At 36.1% G+C, this 20,972-nt stretch overlaps 1 protein-coding gene across 1 annotated transcript in view; it reads left to right on the forward strand.

The window, feature by feature from the left end:
* The window catches only part of VWA3B (von Willebrand factor A domain containing 3B), a 68,660-nt gene that overhangs the window by 21,873 nt on the left and 25,815 nt on the right, over positions 1-20,972 (forward strand). Inside the window, 11 exon segments of the mRNA XM_029083768.1 lie at positions 2,514-2,701; positions 3,320-3,474; positions 5,256-5,394; positions 6,796-6,927; positions 10,070-10,168; positions 11,815-11,997; positions 13,461-13,588; positions 15,064-15,236; positions 15,894-16,031; positions 17,163-17,202; positions 17,323-17,479. Of these exon segments, the coding sequence (XP_028939601.1) occupies positions 2,514-2,701; positions 3,320-3,474; positions 5,256-5,394; positions 6,796-6,927; positions 10,070-10,168; positions 11,815-11,997; positions 13,461-13,588; positions 15,064-15,236; positions 15,894-16,031; positions 17,163-17,202; positions 17,323-17,479 (1,532 nt within the window).

Raw genomic sequence — 20,972 nt, forward strand, 5'->3', positions numbered from 1 at the left:
TCTACACAGTAGTGGGGAAGTGCCTCATCTCTCTCCCATCACGGCCATCTTGGGATAATTGCCTCCAACCTGGTAGCTAGTTAATTCCCCTAAAAGGGAAGTGTGTGTTTGAATTTTCTTAGTCAAAGGCAGAGGACTGAAACCAGTTCTGGATGAGTGCTCTGACAGGTCTTGTGTTAAGAAACCTGGAGGAACACCCACATTTGTTCATTAAACTATGGTTCTGATCGTTATGTTTGGCCTAGAACATGATCCATTTGTTGTTCTGTGCACATTGATTGGATGGAGCCTGATTGAAGACAGAAGTATAGCTGGTTTCTGAATCTTTGGAAGGCTTAAACAGGGGACGGTGAGAAGCTACTCAGCCCTGCTAAGGTGGAGATGCTCTGAGCATACTCTGGAGCAGAATGATCACACTGACAAGAGTTAAATATTGAAAACTTAGAGTCTAGGCCGCTTCAGTGTTGGACGCAACTGAGGGGGTGGATTTTCAGGATCGTAGCTGTGATTGTCAGTGCCTATATTCTGCATTAGTCCCTGGTTTCAAAATACTTATGTGGTGGTATTTTTTGCCTAAGTTAATACAAGATTCGAGTTAGCACAAGTTACCAGTGAATTTGTGTAGCTCTAGTACTGGTTTTGCAGTGCAACTGCTTTTCCTTTGGCTAGATGGAGGCTGGGGCCAGATGCCCTTTTGTGGATCATCTGCTGAGGAACACTTTGCACAGTCGATCGGTCAGTCACCTGAACCCTCGGCGGTGTGTTGTAGGGTGGTGATGGTGAAGATTTGAAGCTGGGAACTTTCTCTGCCTACACTGGGCTTGAATATCTGTCAATAACATAACACTACAGGACTTAAGCTTGAGTTTATTCTTGTGTGAAGGCAGAACACAGTTTTTACACTGATAATAGTATCTTCTGAATTAATAGGAATTCCCATATGAAGTTAAACAGCTGTACCATAATGCACATGAACAAAAAGACCACAATGAACCTGCAAGGGCAGCCCTAATTTCAATGTTTACTTATGTGCTCCTGACTATGCAGCTTTAATGGTCCTTTAGTGTTTGTCTTCATACATAATCAATTCATAAATAAATTAAATGAAATTAAGCTACAGTTTGATTCATTTTGTCAGTTCTTCAGCATTATTTCACTGTTACCTACTGATCCAAGTAACTACAGTCTTTCTGTTTGCCTGCATTTCTTCCTGGTTTTGCTTTCCTGATCTCTTTAAAATATTCTGCTGCAAAGTGTAGTTTAATCTTCAGGAGAAGAAACAGAGAAAAAGAGACAAGCTTTCTGTTGACTCTGCAGATAATGCACTAGTTACCCGAACTGAGACGTGACTTTTTACATAAAGCATGTGGAAGAAAGAAAATGACAGTTTTCTTTTCAAAGTGAAGTTAGTGCATTTGTGACACTTGCAGCACTGGTTGTTCCAAGGACCACAAGCAATCAGAAAGCAAATGTTTGCTCATGAACAGGCTCTGACCCTGCACCTGCCCTGATGCTGGCTGATCTCTGTGTTTGTTAAGGAAGTAGATGTCTCCATAGGTTTGTTTATAGGTTCAGGATCTCAATACTGTTGTCACTGTGGCTGCATCTAAATAGAGCAGACATTTGTATCACGTAGGTCCACCAAAACTAAAGTGTGACAAAATGAGTTCACCCTGCTATGAGGCCCACTGCTGGGTCATTTAGTTTAGGTGTGGTTTATTGAGCTAGTGATGAGTGAGTGTAGAGCCCTGTATCCTATTGCAAATATCCAGAGATGTGTAGCATTCAACCCTAATATTGTCCTTAGAAAATTTCTAACATGATAAGACATAAAAGGGTAAACATGAGAACAGTCATAGGAGAACAGACAAAAAAATCCTGTTTCTTTCAGTATCAATTAAAATTGCTAAAAGGAGGGTGTAGCACTAGAGAAAATATCAAGATGGTACACAAGTGATTTGCGACTTGGGATACCTGGTGCAATATTCAGCCTATAAAAAGGCAATATTGCAGAGAAACACAGTAAAATCTTTTCCAAAGACATTGTAGTTTGCCTTTTACTTTAAATGGCCTTCTCTGAAAAAGACCAATGGCAATGTTAGCCCATGTTCCTAACTGTATTTTCAATTGTATCTTCTGTTGTTTCATTTCCTCAAATTATTCTCCTTGAGTGAAGATTAAATTCACCTTCATACTACTGAGAGTATTCCTTTTATATGTTGATCTTGTAGCTATTGATCTTCTTTGCTTTCTGTCTTCTGATGGGTTTGTTCCATTTACAAAGGAATTTGTTGCAAATAAATGTCTGATAAGAAAAACACCCACAACCAAAGTAAAGAATATTAAAAATCAGTCAGAAATATCCTCTTATCCCAAAACTGTCAGTGAAGCAGAACATGTTTGAAAATTTTGACTGCAACATCATAGCTTGTTTTTGAAAAATACCTTATCCAAAATGAACCGTGTTACACAAAAGGTTTTGTTTGATTTATTTTCTTTATTAGCAACCAAAGCTAATCATCCATTACAGAAGCAAACATCTGACAAATATTTGTCTTCTGAGAAGTGGTTGCAGAAGTATGGCTTGAAAGCTCAGAAGCTCACACTGTATGATGCACTCGCTGATTGTACTTTTCGCCATGCGGATGGGATTGTTGACATAAAAACTAAACCAGAGGATGAATCTTCACAAACTGATGCTGTGAGTATTGGTAATTTCCCCTCATGTCCTGTGAGTTGACTGATTTTTCTTTTAAAACTTGAAAACTTGACTGATAGCTGAATTTAGAATAAAGTGTATGGTCCATTGTTATTTAGTTTTTGTTTAAACCAGCTTATTATTGGAATGGGAAAAAGATATAAGATTTTTTTAAAGGGTTATTTGAAAATGACTGTTTCAAGGACTCCTCCTTCTGCAAGGGAGAATCAGGGCTGGCTTAAGCAATGCCTTGGTTTTCTATGTATTTATATGGGATAGGGCAAAGATTGCTTGTCATCTTTGTTTTCCCTTAGAAGAAGTGTTAGTCTCAGCTTCCCCAGTGTTTGCAGGTCCTTAAACAAATTTGGATATATTTGTCTTCTATTTGTTTTTCTCAAGCTCTACCATTACACTGTTTGGTAAGCTTCTGTTCTTGCTATATATAAGAATAAAACCAGTTTCTATTGACTTTTGCTTGGAGCAATTCCACCCTATCTCATGTCTCCTGCTGTACCTGTTCATGTGTAACAAGCATGTACCTTTGAAGTTTGTTTGACAAGTATTAAAGGCACTGCAAAATAGTATGTTTTGGAACATGAAACATGTTTTTCTTGGCTGTAGGAGACAAAGAGGAAGATAATTAATGCAAAATACTGTGACAAGTTTGTACATACCGTCTGGAAAGATGGATCTGTAGTTCATGTATATGTTAGTACAGAAAAGTATAAGCAGTATGAAGAGAAAATGAGGACGGCTCTCAGACAAGTGGAAGGAAGGTTAGTGTTCTGTCACATAAAATCAGTTTGTATTATTTTACATTGGTGTTGAAATGTTTGACATTTGCTGTCATAATAAGCTGAAGTGGTTGGTAAACTGCTAGTAGCAGTACTAAGCCAGAAATCCATTTTAGATCAAATCTTGTGTGTAGGATTTCTTAGTACCCATATAAGAAAACCGATGAGTAGTTTTATCTTTTGTTCTCCTCTGGAAGACAAATATGAAAAGTCAGTCTGCACATTATTGAAATGTTGCTGAAACTGCCAAAAAGCATTGGGACATAAGGTGGCAGAGAACTTTATTCATCCATAAAACTTGGTAAACATTCATCCTGTGTACCTAGGATCCCTTGTGATACCTCTGACACTGAGTAGCACAGCTTGGCTTGTGCCCATACTGATAATTGTTATCTGGCCTTTTTGCAATTTTGTGTTGAAGACAACTTTGAACAGCCTAGATCAGAGTCAGGGCATGAGCTATTAAGTGATGCATATGATTAGAAGTTCAACGCTCAGGCTCACTCCCTAGTTTACTTGGGTCTGATTCATCTGTCCTAAAGATGCCCTGAAGTAAATTGGCTTTTATATCTACATTAGGAGAAGAAGGAAACTTTCAAAATTGATATTGTAGAACCAAGAGAAAGAATACATGTTACCCTGTTTTGTGCATTACACAATGAGGACAATGAGATGTCTCACTGAGAAAAGCAGGATGTGAAATTTCTCTTTATTGCTGCTTCTCTACCAAAAGTGTAACAGCCTGATTACTTTTAGCAAGGTCAAACAGAATTTTGTTATTTCTTTGAGTTTATCTTCATCTTGCTGTATTTAGGAGAACATTAACATACTGTGAAAGGAAAATCTGAGGTGAAGGATTTTGGTGAGTATATATTTTTGAAATCCAAGCCAAGATTATGGGTTTGCTGTTTTGAATGGTTCATCTCATTGCTAAAAATGCTTGGCAGACCTCATCAAACACTTTGGGGGAAATAACGAATGGCAAAATAGCTATCAGTAGCAAATTTAATAGGATCCTTTAAGTTTCCATGATACCATTTTTTTAAACCTCTGTGGAGATGAGTAATATTTTTCCCAGGGCCATTATATTCTGTCACTTAAATGTCTGTGTTGCAGAGTAGACAAGTAGTTTATGATTCTCAAGGGAAATAAAATTTGGACCTGCTGCAGCCATTACTGAGGAAATGTTCTTGTACACAGCAGTATGCACGTATTTAACTGGCAAGCATACTTAAATTCTGTTTAAAATGTAAAATGAAGTCTGTATTTAAGGCTCAAGGTCAGCAAAGCATTGAAGGATCTGTGTTATATTAAGACTCTTCAAACTGGTCAAGTTGCTTACAGAACAGGTTCCCAGGTGGTTTCCTGAAAAGGGAGGCATATTGGTATAAGCTTAAATGATTCCGGAGTTCAGGCAGGAGAACAGTTATACAGGGCAATAGTTATAGTTACTTCCACAGGGGATTTCTCAGCTCAAACTATCTGATAATTGACTTTATGAAGGTGCTGTATTGCTTTGTTTTGTCTGTCTCTGACTGAAATTAGGAAATAAAAATACCTTGTGTTTTTATATAGTGACAGAGGATTGGTTCATCAAGGCCAATATACCACTTCTGACAGTGACTGGTAACAAGTGCTTAGGAAAAGAAAATAAGATGTACAGCAGTGATAAAAAGGTCCTTTCTATTAGATTCTGATACACAAAGCTACAAAGATCTTACAGACCAGGTTTTGATTTCTTCCCTGCCCCCCCCACCCTCCAGGATTAAGTGGCTTCAACAAGGAAGCAGAGCACTCTTTGGGAATGTGTTTGAAGATGATGTCTATATTCTTATTGATACATCCCTGTCTATGAAGGACAAGCTGCCCCTGGTGAAGGAGAAAATATTTCAGCTTATACAGGTATGGTAAAGTGTATGATAAAGTGATGATTCTGAAGACTGAGGAACATTTTAGAGTAGGCTGATCTTTTCTGGATGGTTGTTACTCTAATTTTTTTTTTTTATGCTTTTAAAAAATAGCAATTTTATATATTTTTGTGTGCTCATTTTTCAGTTAGAAATTATAGTTTTTGCTCATTTGTACAAATATTTGGAAAAAATCTGGTTAAAATATTAAAAAATAAAAAAGCTTAAATAGTTCTTTCCCTCAAGCTACCTCCCTCCTAAAAAAGAAAACAAAAACCCAAAAAACCTCAAACCCCAAACCACCAAAAAACTATACAATGAAACACTTCTTGGCATTTTCATTTTTATTTTTAAGCAGTGTCATGCAATTCCACTCACTTGTTGTTATTTGTAAGGTGTGTTCTAGAGTCACTTTCATACTTTTACAACAGAGGGTGTAGAATGTTTTGAACTTACTTGCATCTTATGGTGACTGAGAAACTTGCAAAGTACAGAAGTACCTAAAAAGCAGTGATTACTGAGAGACACACCTAAAGTGGGATTTCCCTCACCTAGTTTTAGAAATCTGCAATGATGTCACCTAAGGTTACACTAATATTTGAGAGAAACAGGCACTGTTAAAACGTGATTCATCTTAGCTTTTTTAGACCCGAGAGGAGTAACCGACAAATAAAAAATTCCATCAGTCTGGCATGGACAGCAAGCATCAGTATGGCTAGAAAATTTAAAACTACAACAGAAAGGTTTTTGAACTAAGTGCATAAGCAATAGGATGTAGTATGATGTAGTACTCCAGACAGATCAGAAGTAGGAAATTATTAGATACTGTGCCAGAAGGTTTCACAGGCAGCTGCACAGAAATGGTGATGAAAGGGAGGCAAAGATTCCAGGCTCTGAAAGCTTGTACTCGCTTGCACAAATCTTTCACTCCTTATAACTTCTGTCTGGAAGTAACTTCAGCAAATTCTTAACTTAATTCTCTCTTGTTGTCCTTTCCCCTTGCCAGTGCTCTACATTTGCTTCTTATTCTCCTCCTCTAAATGATGTCTTACTTTGATTCCGGTTTCAATTTCCTTTCGTAAACAGTCATAATCTCTTCCTTGTACCACTGTTTGTACCCATTTTCATCTCTCTCTTTCTTGCCCTCCTAGACATTTGCTGTTCACGTAGTTTGAGAAATATGTATAAATGCAGACTTACATTGGGACTTTCAAGTAATCTTAATAATTGCAGGCAATAATTTTCTCTGTCTCTGTATGTCTGAATATTATCATAGTTTATTGTAACCATGTAATCAACTATACATTAATTAAAACAACTCCTATTACTCAGTATTTCAGGATACAAGTATTATTTCTTTTAACACTGAGTAAAATTCAGATGATGTCTCTTGCAGGAACAACTGAGACACAAGAAGAGATTTAACTTTGTGAAATTTAGTGCCCAAGCAGTGACATGGCAGGAGAAACTTGCTGAAGTTAATGAGGAAAATTTGCAAGATGCTTGGCTTTGGATAAAAGGGCTTGAGGTAACATGGAAACCAATTATCACAAAATGTGTTTGTACAGTTATATTTGTATCTTCTGTTTCTGTATGGCTGGGGTATTTTTGGATGGACTAAGTATTTGACTTGAGTAAGCTGAAAATATAGATGATGTAGAGACTTTAGTAGACCTGAGTAAAACATATGCTCTGTGTCAGGCATAATAATATTTTAACAGTGGACCTGTTTATAAGGCCATATTCATTCAACTCTTGGCCTGCTGTGTTTAGTACCCACAATGCAAACATTGGCCAATTTGATTTCTATGGGAACCATGACAACACTCAGACCCTGTGTCTAAATGAGTCACTCCTGCTGCAGGGATGCTGCATGGATGAGGGCCGATGCTGGGAGACTTACAGCTCAGAGATGATACAGGGAACTGGTGCCAGTGAACTGCAGGAGGATTTCTAATCCCTTTTGGTGCATAGATAGACATCTGACTTTAGCCTTTATAGGAAAATAAGAGCAACCATACTCAGACCAAACATCTGTCTATCTACCCGGTATTCTTTCTCTGACAGTGGGAAAAAGCTGGGGATTTTTGCCTGAAACAGAGTGGAAATGCTTGTAGTCAGCCACAGTCAGATTGTAACTGTCAGCAACTTTAGGACCAGTTCATATGTCAAATGTGAACAGCAATGTTATGAGTACAGGACTGAAAATCAGTTATACAACAGTACACATATATCCTATGTTAAATTTTCTAACACAAACTACGTGATTATATAATAAAACTCCTCAGCATTATGACAGCTATTCCTCAGACTTAATAATGAAATTCCTGAGGATGAGGGAATTGGGGAAGCTACATAATCCCTGAGACTCCGATGCAAGATAAATAACTCTGTATTCTCAGAAAATCCTAATAGAAAAACACATGGCAAAAAGAAAGTATTAGTGTAGCCTCACTGAGTAGTTAGTGAATACTTACCATTGAGGTTAGTAAACTTAATTTTATTGCCTTCCTTGAGACTTGAAAAGTTGGTTCTGTTTAAGCATATACATGGTACAGCAGCATCATGTACGAAGTTCAATAATACTTTGAACTACTATAACTCGATACCATCTTGTAATGCATTTGGGAATTACCCTTTTCATCATTATAGATGAAGTTGTGAATTGTTGATTATAAATTCTCTTCTAAGTTTAGATCTTGAAATGGTACAGGGAATGGTGCAAGGACAGTCTACTGTTTTTTCAGGGATGACATCTGCTGACCTTTTAGACTGTTTAAAGCAGTGCAGGCATAAGTCTGAGATCAGAAAGCTGGCTTTACAGTGTAGCTGAAATGAACAGAAGATTGCTCTGGAATATTAATCAGAGTAGATACTTTGATCTTATTTTACATACTTTGGTCTCCGGATGTTGAATAAGGAAGCTGAGCTATAAACAGTATCTAATGGTTCCTTAAAAATCCTTTAGAGGTGATAATGTTTAAGATTTTGGTGGTGATTATGTCACATAGTTGAAGCATGTCAGCTTTGTGTAAACACTGATAAAACCAGTGTTCATTTGTAACATTAGCAACTGAGAAATCTAAAATTAACAGCTTTTACCATAAGGTACATAGTTATTTCCCTCACATCGTCAGCATCTACAGCATTTTCCTGTGATACAGTGGAAGGACTTGTTTTGTTTCAAATTAGATGAAAGCCATGTACCATTACTGAAGAGAGCCAAGATGGCAAATTTACACATAATAGTGAGTGGCATGTGCCTAAAACTTTATAATTCTTACTAGAACATTAGGAATATTAGATATATTTAACACAAAGAAAATGGCCTAGGCTGGTTATTTCTTATGAGTGGGCATGGGTAAGGAGTTTTTGTGAATTAGAAGAGACAATTATAAAGTATCACCTGAGCTATCTTGTTGCCTGGCTCGTACATTCTTACTCAGCCATAGAGTCACTCTCAGAGTTGTACCTCCTGTTCCATTCCACGTCATTTACTTACTTTGCCCTTTCTAATAGAACTGTTTGCTGGAGGGGTGGACTGGAAGAAGTTTTAACACAATTAATAGGTCTGAAGGAATAATGCTATATTTTAACATATTTTTGCTTATATAGGTCAATGTTAGTGGCTTATATTTATCTTCTGTAATGCATTATATGTTATATGCATTGATACTGAGTCTCTTGTCACTTACACCACTACTCACTGCCCTCCAGAGCGGTACTCAGGTGTTATAGTAGCATAAACCAGACTCATATCTTTTCAGGGATTTTGCTTTGGCCCCATTAAAAGACTAAGATTAACACTTTTCCATTCTGGTAAAACCTTACTTTTCCCTTAAATTTGGAAAGCTTTGTACACTGAATATTTGAAAGGTAGAAATCTGAAGACATAAACTGTAGTTTTTAGGTTCCTAAAAGCTATGAAATGCTTTTTGGTGAGTTTAGAGTTGCATTTAATCTAAAAAGAAAAAAGACAGGTTATGATAACTAAGTATGTGGATGACACAGGAAAAGTGTTACTATTACTCGAACATGAATTTTGGGGGGCACAGCATTACTTTAATGTGTATTTTTTTTCGTTATAGCTAACTATTGTACTAAAAAAAAAATGTTTATATTTACATGTAAAAAATGATATTTACATTGATGTTCTGAGGGTGTAGATGTGAGAAAGTTTGGAAAAAAAAGTGTTCAGAAAATCAGGAAGTTCTTTACCTATTTTTGAGAATAAATTTGTGCAACTCTTTTGTGGACTATTTTTAATTATTTGATTAAGCAAAATATATATTTCAAGGGAGTGTGATGAATTTGCAATCAGGAGCAGCAGTGGGAAAATATGTGTATATCTTTTATCTTGCATCTTCCTATCTGTTTATAGTCTTTTAGTGATTGCTTTTGCTTCTACAATTCATATTTCTGTTGCCAGAATTTTGCTTATGTGTGTGTGCATAAGCACTGAATACCAATTTTGTAGCAATTCATGCTACTTTTACACTTGCTTTGATTTTTCTAGCTATTTGACATAAATATCTTCACCATTTTATTACTCATTTCAGTTCTGTAATATCCCTTGAATCAGTACACTGTCATTACTAATTTAAGAACAGAGGCAAAGAACTGATAGTATTTATTGCTGCTTCTTTGTCCTTTTCTTTTTGGTTTCTTAGGTTGGAAGTTCCACAAATACACTCGGAGCTCTCCAGATTGCTTTTGCTGATACTGATGCAAAGGCTATTTACCTCTTGACTGATGGGAGACCTGACCAGGTATTTCCGAAATGAGAAAACAGAAAATGCAGTAGTGTGGTGCTACAGTGATGCTGTCAGAAGGCTGAAGCAAATGTATGAGATAAATATTATACCTGCAGAGCTGAGTCTCTTGGAGATTGTCGTAATTAAAAAATTTATCTCAGAAATGTGCTGTTTGTGAAGGGTTTTCATAGAATCATAGAATGGTTTGGGTTGGAAGGGACCTTAAAGATCATCTAGTTCCACCCCCCCTGCCATCAGCAGGGACACCTTCCACTAGACCAGGTTACTCAAAGCCTCATCCAGCCTGGCTTTGAAAACTTCCAGGGATGGGGCATCCACAGCTTTCCTGGGCAACCTGTGCCAGTGTCTCACCACCCTCACAGTGAAGAATTTCTTCCTAATATCTAATCTAAACCTGCCCTCTTTGAGCTTAAACCCGTTATCCCTTGTTTTGTCATTAACTGCCCTTATGAAAAGTCCTTCCCCAGCTTTCTTGTAGGCCCCTTCAGGTATTGGAAGGCGACTATAAGATCTCCCCAGAACCTTCTCTTTTCCAGGCTGAACAGCCCCGACTCTCTCAGCCTGTGACAGATCAAAAGATTAGAATTCCCCACCCACAGTCGAATCTTTGGTGCATGATAGTTCATGGCATTTCTAGTGAGTTGCTTTAAGGATTTGGTAATCATAGAATCATAGAATTGTTTGGTTGGAAAAGACCTTTGAGATCATCAAGTCCAACCATACCTGTGCACTACTAAACCATATCTCTGAGTGCCTTGTCTATCTGACTTTTAAATACCTCCAGGGATGGTGACTCAACCACTTCCCTAGGTAGCCTGTTCCATTGCCTGATAACCCTTTCAGTGAATAGATTTTTCCTAATATCCAATCTGAACCTCCCCTGGTGCAACTCTTCATAAGACTTGTTCTCCAGACCCTTCCCCAGCTTCATTGCCATTCTTTGTACACGCTCCAGCACCTCCATGTCCTTCTTGTCGTGAGAGACCCAAAACTGGACACAGTATTCAAGGTGCGGCCTCACCAGTGCTGAGTACAGGGGAAGGATGACTTCCCCTAGTCCTGCTGACCACACTGTTTCTGATACAAATCAGGATGCTGAAGGCCTTCTTGGCCACCTGGGCACACTGCTGGCTCATATTCAATGGATTAAACAGTAAAGCTTTATGTTGGTATCCAGGTTAGGATTTGTGTTAAATAAAATGTCTCCCTAACTTAGTACAAATATGTCACTAATTAAATATTAAAAAATAATTATATAGTCCCATGATATGGTTGGATTTAAATTTTAAAAGCCCTGCAATCTTGTGTGATGGCTTCAAAACCTAGAAAGAAAATGAATGATAGCAAAATTTAAAAAAAAAAAGTTTGTGTTCAACGTTTTTCCCCAAAGAACACATCAAATACGTAAGCGGGTAACTTCTTACATTCTGTTGCAGAATTTACACAGAGGCTATGTCATGTCTGAGGAGTAAGGACCTAAATATTAGTTTACATTGTTTTCATTTAAAGATGAAATGTATGCTTTTAACTGATCTATATCTCTCTCTAAGCAACAATATGACCAATTAAATTCTTACAAATTCTCCATATTTTGATAAATAAATTTCAACAAGTTTAATATATATTTTTTCAATTTGCAGCCCCCTCAGATAATTTTGGCTCAAGTCCAGCTTCACTGTAAAATTCCCATTCATACTGTATCCTTCAACTGTGATGATACAGAAGCTAATAAATTTTTGTATGAACTATCTACTGAAACAGAGGGACGGTTTCATTATTACAACATTTATTTGACTGATCCTGATCCTGCAGAGTTTATTGTTGTGAGTATCTGAAAATAACTATGTTTATTTCTTCATGCTATTGAAGGAAACACAGGACTTGCATCATTGTGATTTCATATTACAATATATCATTAAAAAAGAGGGTTAATCCTAGCCAGATTTGAAGTGATGTGAAAGCAATGAGTGTGACCTTTTTTTGCTTATGAAATTTTATTAGATCACAACAAAAAGTCCAAATATGCAAAGTACATTTGTAGTGCTACTGTTGCAAAACAAGACCCTGAAATCCAAAACCCAAAAAACATATAGACCAAATTCAGCTCTGGAAGAAACAGATGTGATCTCTACTGTCCCAGAAATAAATTACTATTTAAAATGAAATTATGGTTTGTATCCTGTTAATAAATGAGACAATGCAGAGCTGAATCTGAATGGTGATGAATGAATGAATCTATGAATTTTGCTAAAAGTTTGCTCTACAATAGCCACTGGGGAGAGATCTATAATGAGTAAAATGACTAGAATAACAATGACCTATCAAGTGTGACTAAGCAGCTCAATCTAACTACCCTCAATAGGAAATTTATGAATAGACTAATAGAAACACCCATTTAAAGCATATTCTTTTTTTTAATTAAAGTTAACATGCAGTTAATTAGTTCCACAAATTTTAGAAATGGTCGTAGTGGAACAATGAGGACAAGCAGGAACAAGACAGTAGCAGGAAATTTACAACTTTGCAGACTAGAATTAGAAGGAAGATGTGAAAATGCTGCAGCTCTTGAAAGACACCAGAGAGTATACTGGGCAGTTTAAATGATTCTGCTGATGTGGACTGTGTGGCACTGGGCCTGTTGGAAAGATGAGGGCCAGAGTCTGTGTTGTCCATCTCCAGACTTCTGGCCCTGTGGGAGCTGTAAAGGGATCATCGATGGAATTTCCTTCCTGTGTCCTCCTGTAGTCCAAATGATTCCCAGTCAGTTCCAATGTTTACTTGAAGAGTATGGGTTTTACTTCTCATTTTTCAGGGACAGTATGTGGTACAGCTGTGATCTATAGAATGACCGGACAGCCATTGTAATGTACATATATTGTAGGGCATTTTCTTTATTTCCTTATTTATTTGCTTGCTTGCTTGGAATGAGGGGAGCTACTGACCTCGTTACATTATTCGGAAATATGGCTGTTCGTATCTCAAGGGGTAACTACCTTGTTAGGGAATGCTTGTACTTTTCCTAATAAGGAAGAATAATTCGAAAGGCTGTATTGCCAAGCACATTTTAATCTTGTTTTCTATAAGCTTGTTCATACATACAGAAAGTTAATAAAACAAACTCTGATTTAGGAAAAAGAGAGACTGCCTGAAAAAGTATACAAAATTCTGCAGCTATCCTAACTGAGTCATTATTCAAAATTATTATCAGAGCTTGCATAATTTCAGTTCAGAAATGAAACATGTTTAGGAGTAAATGTAATAAAACATTTTATTTTCTTTTTGTTAGAGTGAAGACATACAGCTTTTGAAAAGAGAGATTGAACAAGGAGAAAGAGATCTAGAGAAAGTGAAGATATTGCATGATGAATGTGTGATGATGGATTGTTATAATGGAGAAAATGATCCAGAGAATAAGTATGCCCTCATACTGCTATTATGTTAATAAGAGATAGGAGCTGTTACATTTCTTCTTTTTCACTGTGTTTCATTTTTAACTTCTGACATTTCTCCCTTTTAAAAAGAAAGGTTGTTGTTTGTTTGTTTTAAACGGTTACCATAATGGAAAAGATAAATCTGGAAAAACACATCAATACTGTGATGCCTGAAACAAAATGATCTCAAATATCTCAATAGTCTTAAATCTTTAGGAATAATTAAAGCAAAGAGGTGAAAATATTTTTCTGTCTCCAGCACACAGTAAAGTTGCTACCTAGAGAATTCACAAAAAATTATTGTCCTATTGGTAGAGCTGGCTTGGTACTTCATGACTAAAATGCCAGTCATTGAGATGTGCCGATTGAAACATAGATTATATACAAATGTATTTGTCTAAAAGATGGCAAACACTATGAATGAAATTCAGCTTCCTTCTTTTCACATTTTTGATTTTACAGTGTGTGTCTATACGTTCATGCCATATTTATCCTTGCTTTTTATCAAAAGAGAAATAATCTCATGATTAAAAATAATTTCATGTTCAGCATCAATCGAAAATCTTGTTGAAAATCTCACAGTGCCCAGAATGACTGTTCAAAAATAAGTCATTCCACAGCATACTGAAGGCAGGCTCCTGAGCCACTGTGGAAAGGTTTTCTGCATGTCTCATTACACTGAGTTTCTATTTGAGGAAGAAACACAGACCCAGCTTCAAACATTAAATTACTTGTAATCTCTACAGGAGCACAGCCTTAAAAAATTAGCTTGCCTGGTGCCTTATTTATCTGTGCATTAATAGTACAAAAGTAAAAAAGTGCATTTTAAAAAAATCAGATTTTTTAAGATGGAAAGCAATTAAAAACCAGTAAATTAAAATAAATGTATTAAAAATAAAGTAAAATAAATGAAAAGTGAAGAGTCCTGTGGAATGATTTCAAAGTGTGGAAGGGCAGGTAGGAAGTCCAGTATAAAAGTGTACATAAGTACTTATTTCAGAATTTGCATATTTTATTTTTTATTAATGCTTGGACATAGGTGTATACATATGTGTGTGGATATATATATATATATATATGTGGGCGTGTGTGTGTGTGTGTCAGTTATTTTCATTGCTGATGGTAGGTTTACTCAAAAAAAAAAGGATGCAACGTAACTATTAGAGAACATTCTGATCTTATTAAAACTATATGAGGGTGTTGCCTTAGAAGTAATGAAGATCTTTTAAACAGAATAAGAAACAACTTTCAAATATTTAAAAAAACTGAGAATATTTAACCTCCTTTGAACTCCCTTTTGAAATGCAGACTAGGATAAAAGAGAAAATATTTTGCACAGTTGGAAGCATTTGAAATGAGTATTTAAATTACCAGAAGACTTCAGCTTAGCCTTTTTTAAACCAGTGATGTATGTTTGAAATAATTTTTTGCTTTTTTCTTCTTTTTGTCATGTACAAGCAGTAATCACAAGCACACCCATACTGTGTCTTCTGTACCCAAACATGTTGAAGAGCTGAGTACCACTCTTAGCAGTAGGCTGCGCTGTGCTTGGGAAGAGCCAACACCACATCAGCAAACCTGGCAAACCACTGCTGACAGTCCAGCCCAAAGGAAGAAAGCATTATATGCAGGTAAGACTAAAATGAACTGTAGTTGTTTGCAGAATTTATTCACTAACTTTAAAAGGTTGTGTTAAAAATAGCAAAAAGCATGCCTCGTTGTAGGATCAAATTAAGCCTTTGACAATTTAAATAACCATCTTTCTGAAATCCTAAGTAACTTTTCTTCATTTTTACTTTTCAGCCATCTTACTAATTTGACCCAAACAGACAAATGTCTGCTCATTTATGCTTCATCATATGCCCTGTGATGAAAGATTAACCATTTTGACAGATTATTTTAAAAGCTCTGCAAGCAGTTTTTAAATAGTAGATATTAAACCCTTATTTCTTTTTATTCTAAATAAGTACATAATTTAGAAGAATTAAAAGCTGATCTATGTTTCCCTAGTTACGGCATGACTTACTCTAATATTTCTCCTTACTATACCTGTAACACTACGTTTCTCTTTGAAGTATGAAACCAAGTTCACCTGCCTGACGTGAAAGAAGTTTTCATCCTTGGGAAAGTAAAAAGTACAAATTAGTGCTGAAGTATTTTTGTGTTTGAGATCTTGCATAGTCAGTCTCTTAATAGCTGGGACTGGATACCAAAGAGGAACTAAAAAATCCCATTTGTATTTGAGCAGTAAGTTAACTCTTCCTTTCTTTCCCTTTCAACACCTACAGGGCAAACAAAGACGAGTCTGCTGCGAATCCTGAGCCACAGTGTGAAATCTAGGGAAGAAAGCCCAGAGGAAGTAATATCTCCTGGAAAAAAAAGTTTTAATGTCAAAAATAGCATGAAATGTACAACCATTTCCAAAGGCAAGTTGACAGAAAAGGAAACTGGGTGGGACAGCTGATAACATTTCTCTTGCTCCTTTTTGTAACTAGTAGAGCCTCATTTGAAGCAAAACTGTGCAGGCGTACAGTACAAAGGACTGGAACGCAGCAGAGATGCAGAGAGCTGGATGTACAGGAGGGTATTGTAACAAGGTCCTTAGAGCTGCGGCCAGACTCCTGCCAGTGCCCAAACTATTCCGTTTACAACAGCTTAGTTATGTCCACAGGATGCGGCAGCTGTGGCAGAGCTACGCCTCAGACTGCCGAAAGGATCACAGTAGCTTCTTATCAACAGAATGAATAGATCTTGAGAATCTTGTTAGAGTACAGGAATAGACTGTTGTTGTAATACAGTAATTTGTAGTTATGCTCAGTGTTGAGGTTGAAGCTGAGACTGGCGGTCCTAATTCTGTGATACAAATGTTAAAGGAGGTTGCACTTTTGCTTAGACTTGCAAAAAATACGCTCTCTGGGACAGACGCATGTGTAGAGACAAAAGTATTTCCAATGGGGCTTGGATATACATCCAGATAGTTTTAATTTCTCTCAGTAATTTATGCAACTCCGAACTTTATGATAGGTCCTCTAAGTTGTTCTAAAGCCTCAACTATGATAGTTAAAGATGTTTGACTTTTTTACATTTCGGTGACTTATTTTTAGTTCTTTATATACCTTTTATACAGATTTTCATAGTGGTATACCTTAAATTAACCACTCCTGGCCATTTTATTAGTGCTAGTACTTGGTGTCACATCTTGAATTGGGGGATAAACTGTTGAATCTTTCTTTTTGGGTTATAAGAAATAAATATATACAAAGTTCTTTTTTTTTAATTAAACTATTCCCCATCTGTTTTATAGATTTCCTCATTGATTAATTAGGGCTCATGAGGCATACAGTAACACTGTTACTATTGATCAAGCACCAAGAAACACAGGAAACATAATTCTCATTGATTAATTTAGCAACTGAAATAGACATTATTGTATGGTCTTTGTGACACTGCTAGTAGGTTAAAATAAAAGAATGATGCTATTATATGTCATCTTATTTATGTATACTTTTGTGTGCACAAAAGCTGTGAGTTAATGAAATGTAAATATTTTATCTTAGATCTGAAAATGCAGAAAGCTGTGAAAAGGACATCTAAAAGGTATGTGTGTGCATATATAGATACATCATAAAAATTACAGTTTATATTTTTCTTCAGTCATTTCAAAATTCTCAAATGTATTTCTACTTTGTGCTACATCTTACAGTCTCTTTTTTCTAGTTCTCTAGATATTTCTTCAGCTCTTTGGTTAAAGACTCATGGCTTGGTTGCTAGGCGACTCACCATCATGGATGCCTTAGCTCCTACAGCTGTCCCTCGTGGTTCCCAATACATCCCAGCTCTGGACAAGCATGCAGTTTCTAAAGTCTTTGATAAGGTAAAAGTCTTAGCTGTTTGACAAGAAACATAAAACTTGGCACTATTTTCTAAATAATTTTAAAATTCATTTCATTAAATGTCATAATTGTGTTCTCTAGTGTTCATTGTAGATGGTTGATGTGAACCAAATGTATAATGGATATCTAAATATTCATTCATGCATCAATAAGAAGATAAAACTGGCAGTTAATAGTATTTATTGTAGACTTTACTTTTTAAGTTTTAGAGCTATATATTTTTCTTTCACAGTTACCACCTGATGGCAGTGTGCAGCCATCAGGTGTTCAGCAATTTCTTGAGCACCACAGCTGCTACTGATACATACTAATTCACTGGAGTATGTATTGTAGGTCCATAAAGTAATTTGGAAAACTGTGCAGGAGCACAGCTTGTGGATTTGTGCATTCTCAATGTTTACATGTGTCCTCTAAGACCTTTTGAAAAGTATTGGAATTCAGTATTTAAAATTGAATTCTGATAGATGTAGGCAATTGTGAGATTGTGCAAAATTAATGATGAATTGTGTATCATGAAGCTCTAATTGCCATTCCACTTAAAGGAAACCCGTTTTGTGGCAAATTGTTTTAATTCTTCTTCTGCGATGCATTCTATGAAAGTCTTATGAATATGTTGCAGCTCTTCTTAACTAATAAAAACTGTTCCTTTAAACAATATTCAAAGAAAAAGCTAAACAGCATCTGCTTAAATAATAAGGATTGAACAAGGGTTTTGGAATAGGATGTGATATAGAGCTAAGTAAAATATTTATAACAAATGTACACATTTCTACATTTTAAACTTTTCATGTTTGTTTTTTAAATTTAGGAAGGGGAATTTTTGCTATAGTGTGCAGATTGTGGAAGCAAAACCAGATCCTCTGTTTTAGTAAAACCAAGATCTACAAGGATTTTTTGGAAGTGTGAGATTTTTTTTTGTATTCAATAAAAAGATGGCTTTTTGAATCAAAAACATTAAAAAATATACATTTTAATATTTCATATATAAAATAGCCATTTTTCAAAAAAATCAGATATTCAATGATTACTAAACTGTGCAAAACAATCTAATGTAAGTGAAATGTCAAACAAAAGACCTTGTGACTTTCACCTAACTCTTACCTCTGATGTTTGAGCAGTCTCTTCTTTTCCCATCTTCTGAATACACCTTCTAAGTAGAGCTCACTCTTCTGTGTTTCTAAATGAAGACTCCTTCAGATCCTTTCCAGACAATCCTGAGCTGCATTTGAACCTCTATTTGCAAAAACAGCAGTCTGTAAAACAATGGTCTTTGAAAACAGTCAAAGCTATGATTCAGCAAGTGCTATGTACAGGTAATTTTTAACAGCAGATCATGGGAGCTTATGGTAGTCTTGTTCAGGGCTGAATTAAGTTCCATGTTCATAGAATGAATAGCTGCTGTACAGATTCTAAACAGTGATCCATGGGCTTTCTTTAGATTCGGGAGTATAAACACAAAATAATGTATGATTTTTACCACTTTTCCATACCTGCTAATACCCATTAGTGTGTAGAGACAGTTTCTCAGGCAGTGAAAAATTATTGTTCTGTGTGTAGAGGCATGGATTTTTCTGGATCTGAAGCAGAGTATAGACAGGAAAAAGAAGTTTGGAGGTTGTACACGAGGTGGAACCGGTAGAATTCATGAGCTATGGAACCCACCCTCCCTCAAGCTTCATGCCAGCGTATCAGTGAAAAGCAGAAAATAGGTTCTGTGGCTAGACATGTAGCTTGAATAGGAAACATTAATAAATTGATTAAGAATCTTGATTATTTCAGTACTTCAGAAGACTTAATTGAAGATAATAAAGGTACAGACATTTTTGCATTCTTCCTTCTGAGATCTTAGTTTTCTTGGTGTGGAACGCAGACATCCTTCTTTGCTTTTCTGGGGATAGTATAGTTTTTATTTTAAGACTTTGCTAGCGTGATGATGGAGTAACCCTGAACAGTTTTCTCACCTTGGAGATGCAGTGAGCAAAAGGTTTCCATGACAACTACTCATTAACAAGAGGCTGACCTGTTGTTTTCAGTTCTGAGAGACCTGTCAGTTTCACCAGAGTTATTTGAAAGAGGTTAATTCATTAAACTACCCATCAGATTCATATCCAGAAAAAAAAAAATTGGGTTAGGGACTTGTCTAAATTACACTATGGTAGTCCTGGAGCAAACCTTCCCTATAGAACCATCTGAGTATCTGTTGCAGATTGTGCATCTTAGGTATAGCTTTGCAAGTCATGGAGTTCTGACTCAATGCTTTGGTCAAAAGAATCAAGTTCAGATTCAGCCAACCAAAACATCTTGTTTGGTCTAAAATAAGAAAGATTTTTCTAGGGTTATTGTGCTTTGATTTTGTCCTTAAAAATTTGAAATTTTGGTTTTGAAATAAAAGCCATTTTGAAACAAGTGAATTCTTTTGATTTCTTTCAGCTGCATCTGTCGAATTTCACTTGTCTTCATGAGTAGTTTTTGTTACTCTCAAAGTATGCATAATATTTCAAATTTACTATTTGCTAAAAACATATTCAATTCTGTTTTTATTCTTCAATATTGCAATAATATGTTTATATTTTTCTGCCCCTCATATTTTATTAAAAGTGTTTTATAAACTATATTAAATATTAATTTTGCAAATGATGCTGTTTGTACTTGGAGTTATTCTGGGAATTTGTAAGGGAATGTAGGAGAGGGCTTCTAAACGGTGAAGTCCTGCTTAACTTGGTTTAAATAACATAGCAGACGACAACCATGGCAGTATGGAACTGGAATTGGGATGCACTTAGTTCCTTGCCTTTCAGCTTTCAAATTCCACCTGGAAATGACAGCTCACCAGATTTCATGGGTCACAGTTCTGGGCAGAGGTTTACCTCATCTGCCTCTGGCAAGGTACTTCACTGACATGTTCCTATTAACTTTAGTTTCTATGTGATCTTAAGATTAATTTAATATGAGGAGCTTTCATGTTGTCTGGCACTGATGTGACACAGATTTATTAATCAGAGAGAAGATGTCCTCAAAAAGAGAGAGGAATATAAAGTCACACCACTGCTCCTGGAAAAATGATCATACAGCAGTAATTTGGAATCCAGCTAGACTGTGATGATTCAAACACAAATAAAACATCACTGAAAAATGGTCTCAGTTAAAGAAGAATTTTTATTATTTTATGTTCTGATTGCTTGCCTCATTCCCCCGACAGGGGTTTTAGTTATATTTAAATAGAAACTCATCCATCTTTCTGTCATCTATATGCTGATCTCAGACAGACACTTGGAGAAGCTTCCCACTAAACCATATGTGTTGAAGACAGTTTTGGGGAGCGTAGCTTTCTCCCTCTTCTCCATTTCTTTCTTAGATTTTTTCTGTTTATAATCATCATCAGGACATTGATATATAAAATGGCTTTTCTTATATGAACTGATGAGTAATTTAAGAGGCTGAAGGATGGTGGGACTTTGGGCTGAATGATGGGAA

Source organism: Antrostomus carolinensis, unplaced genomic scaffold, assembly GCF_000700745.2.
Source record: "Antrostomus carolinensis isolate BGI_N321 unplaced genomic scaffold, ASM70074v2 scaffold11972, whole genome shotgun sequence".
Taxonomy (NCBI): Eukaryota; Metazoa; Chordata; class Aves; order Caprimulgiformes; family Caprimulgidae; genus Antrostomus; species Antrostomus carolinensis.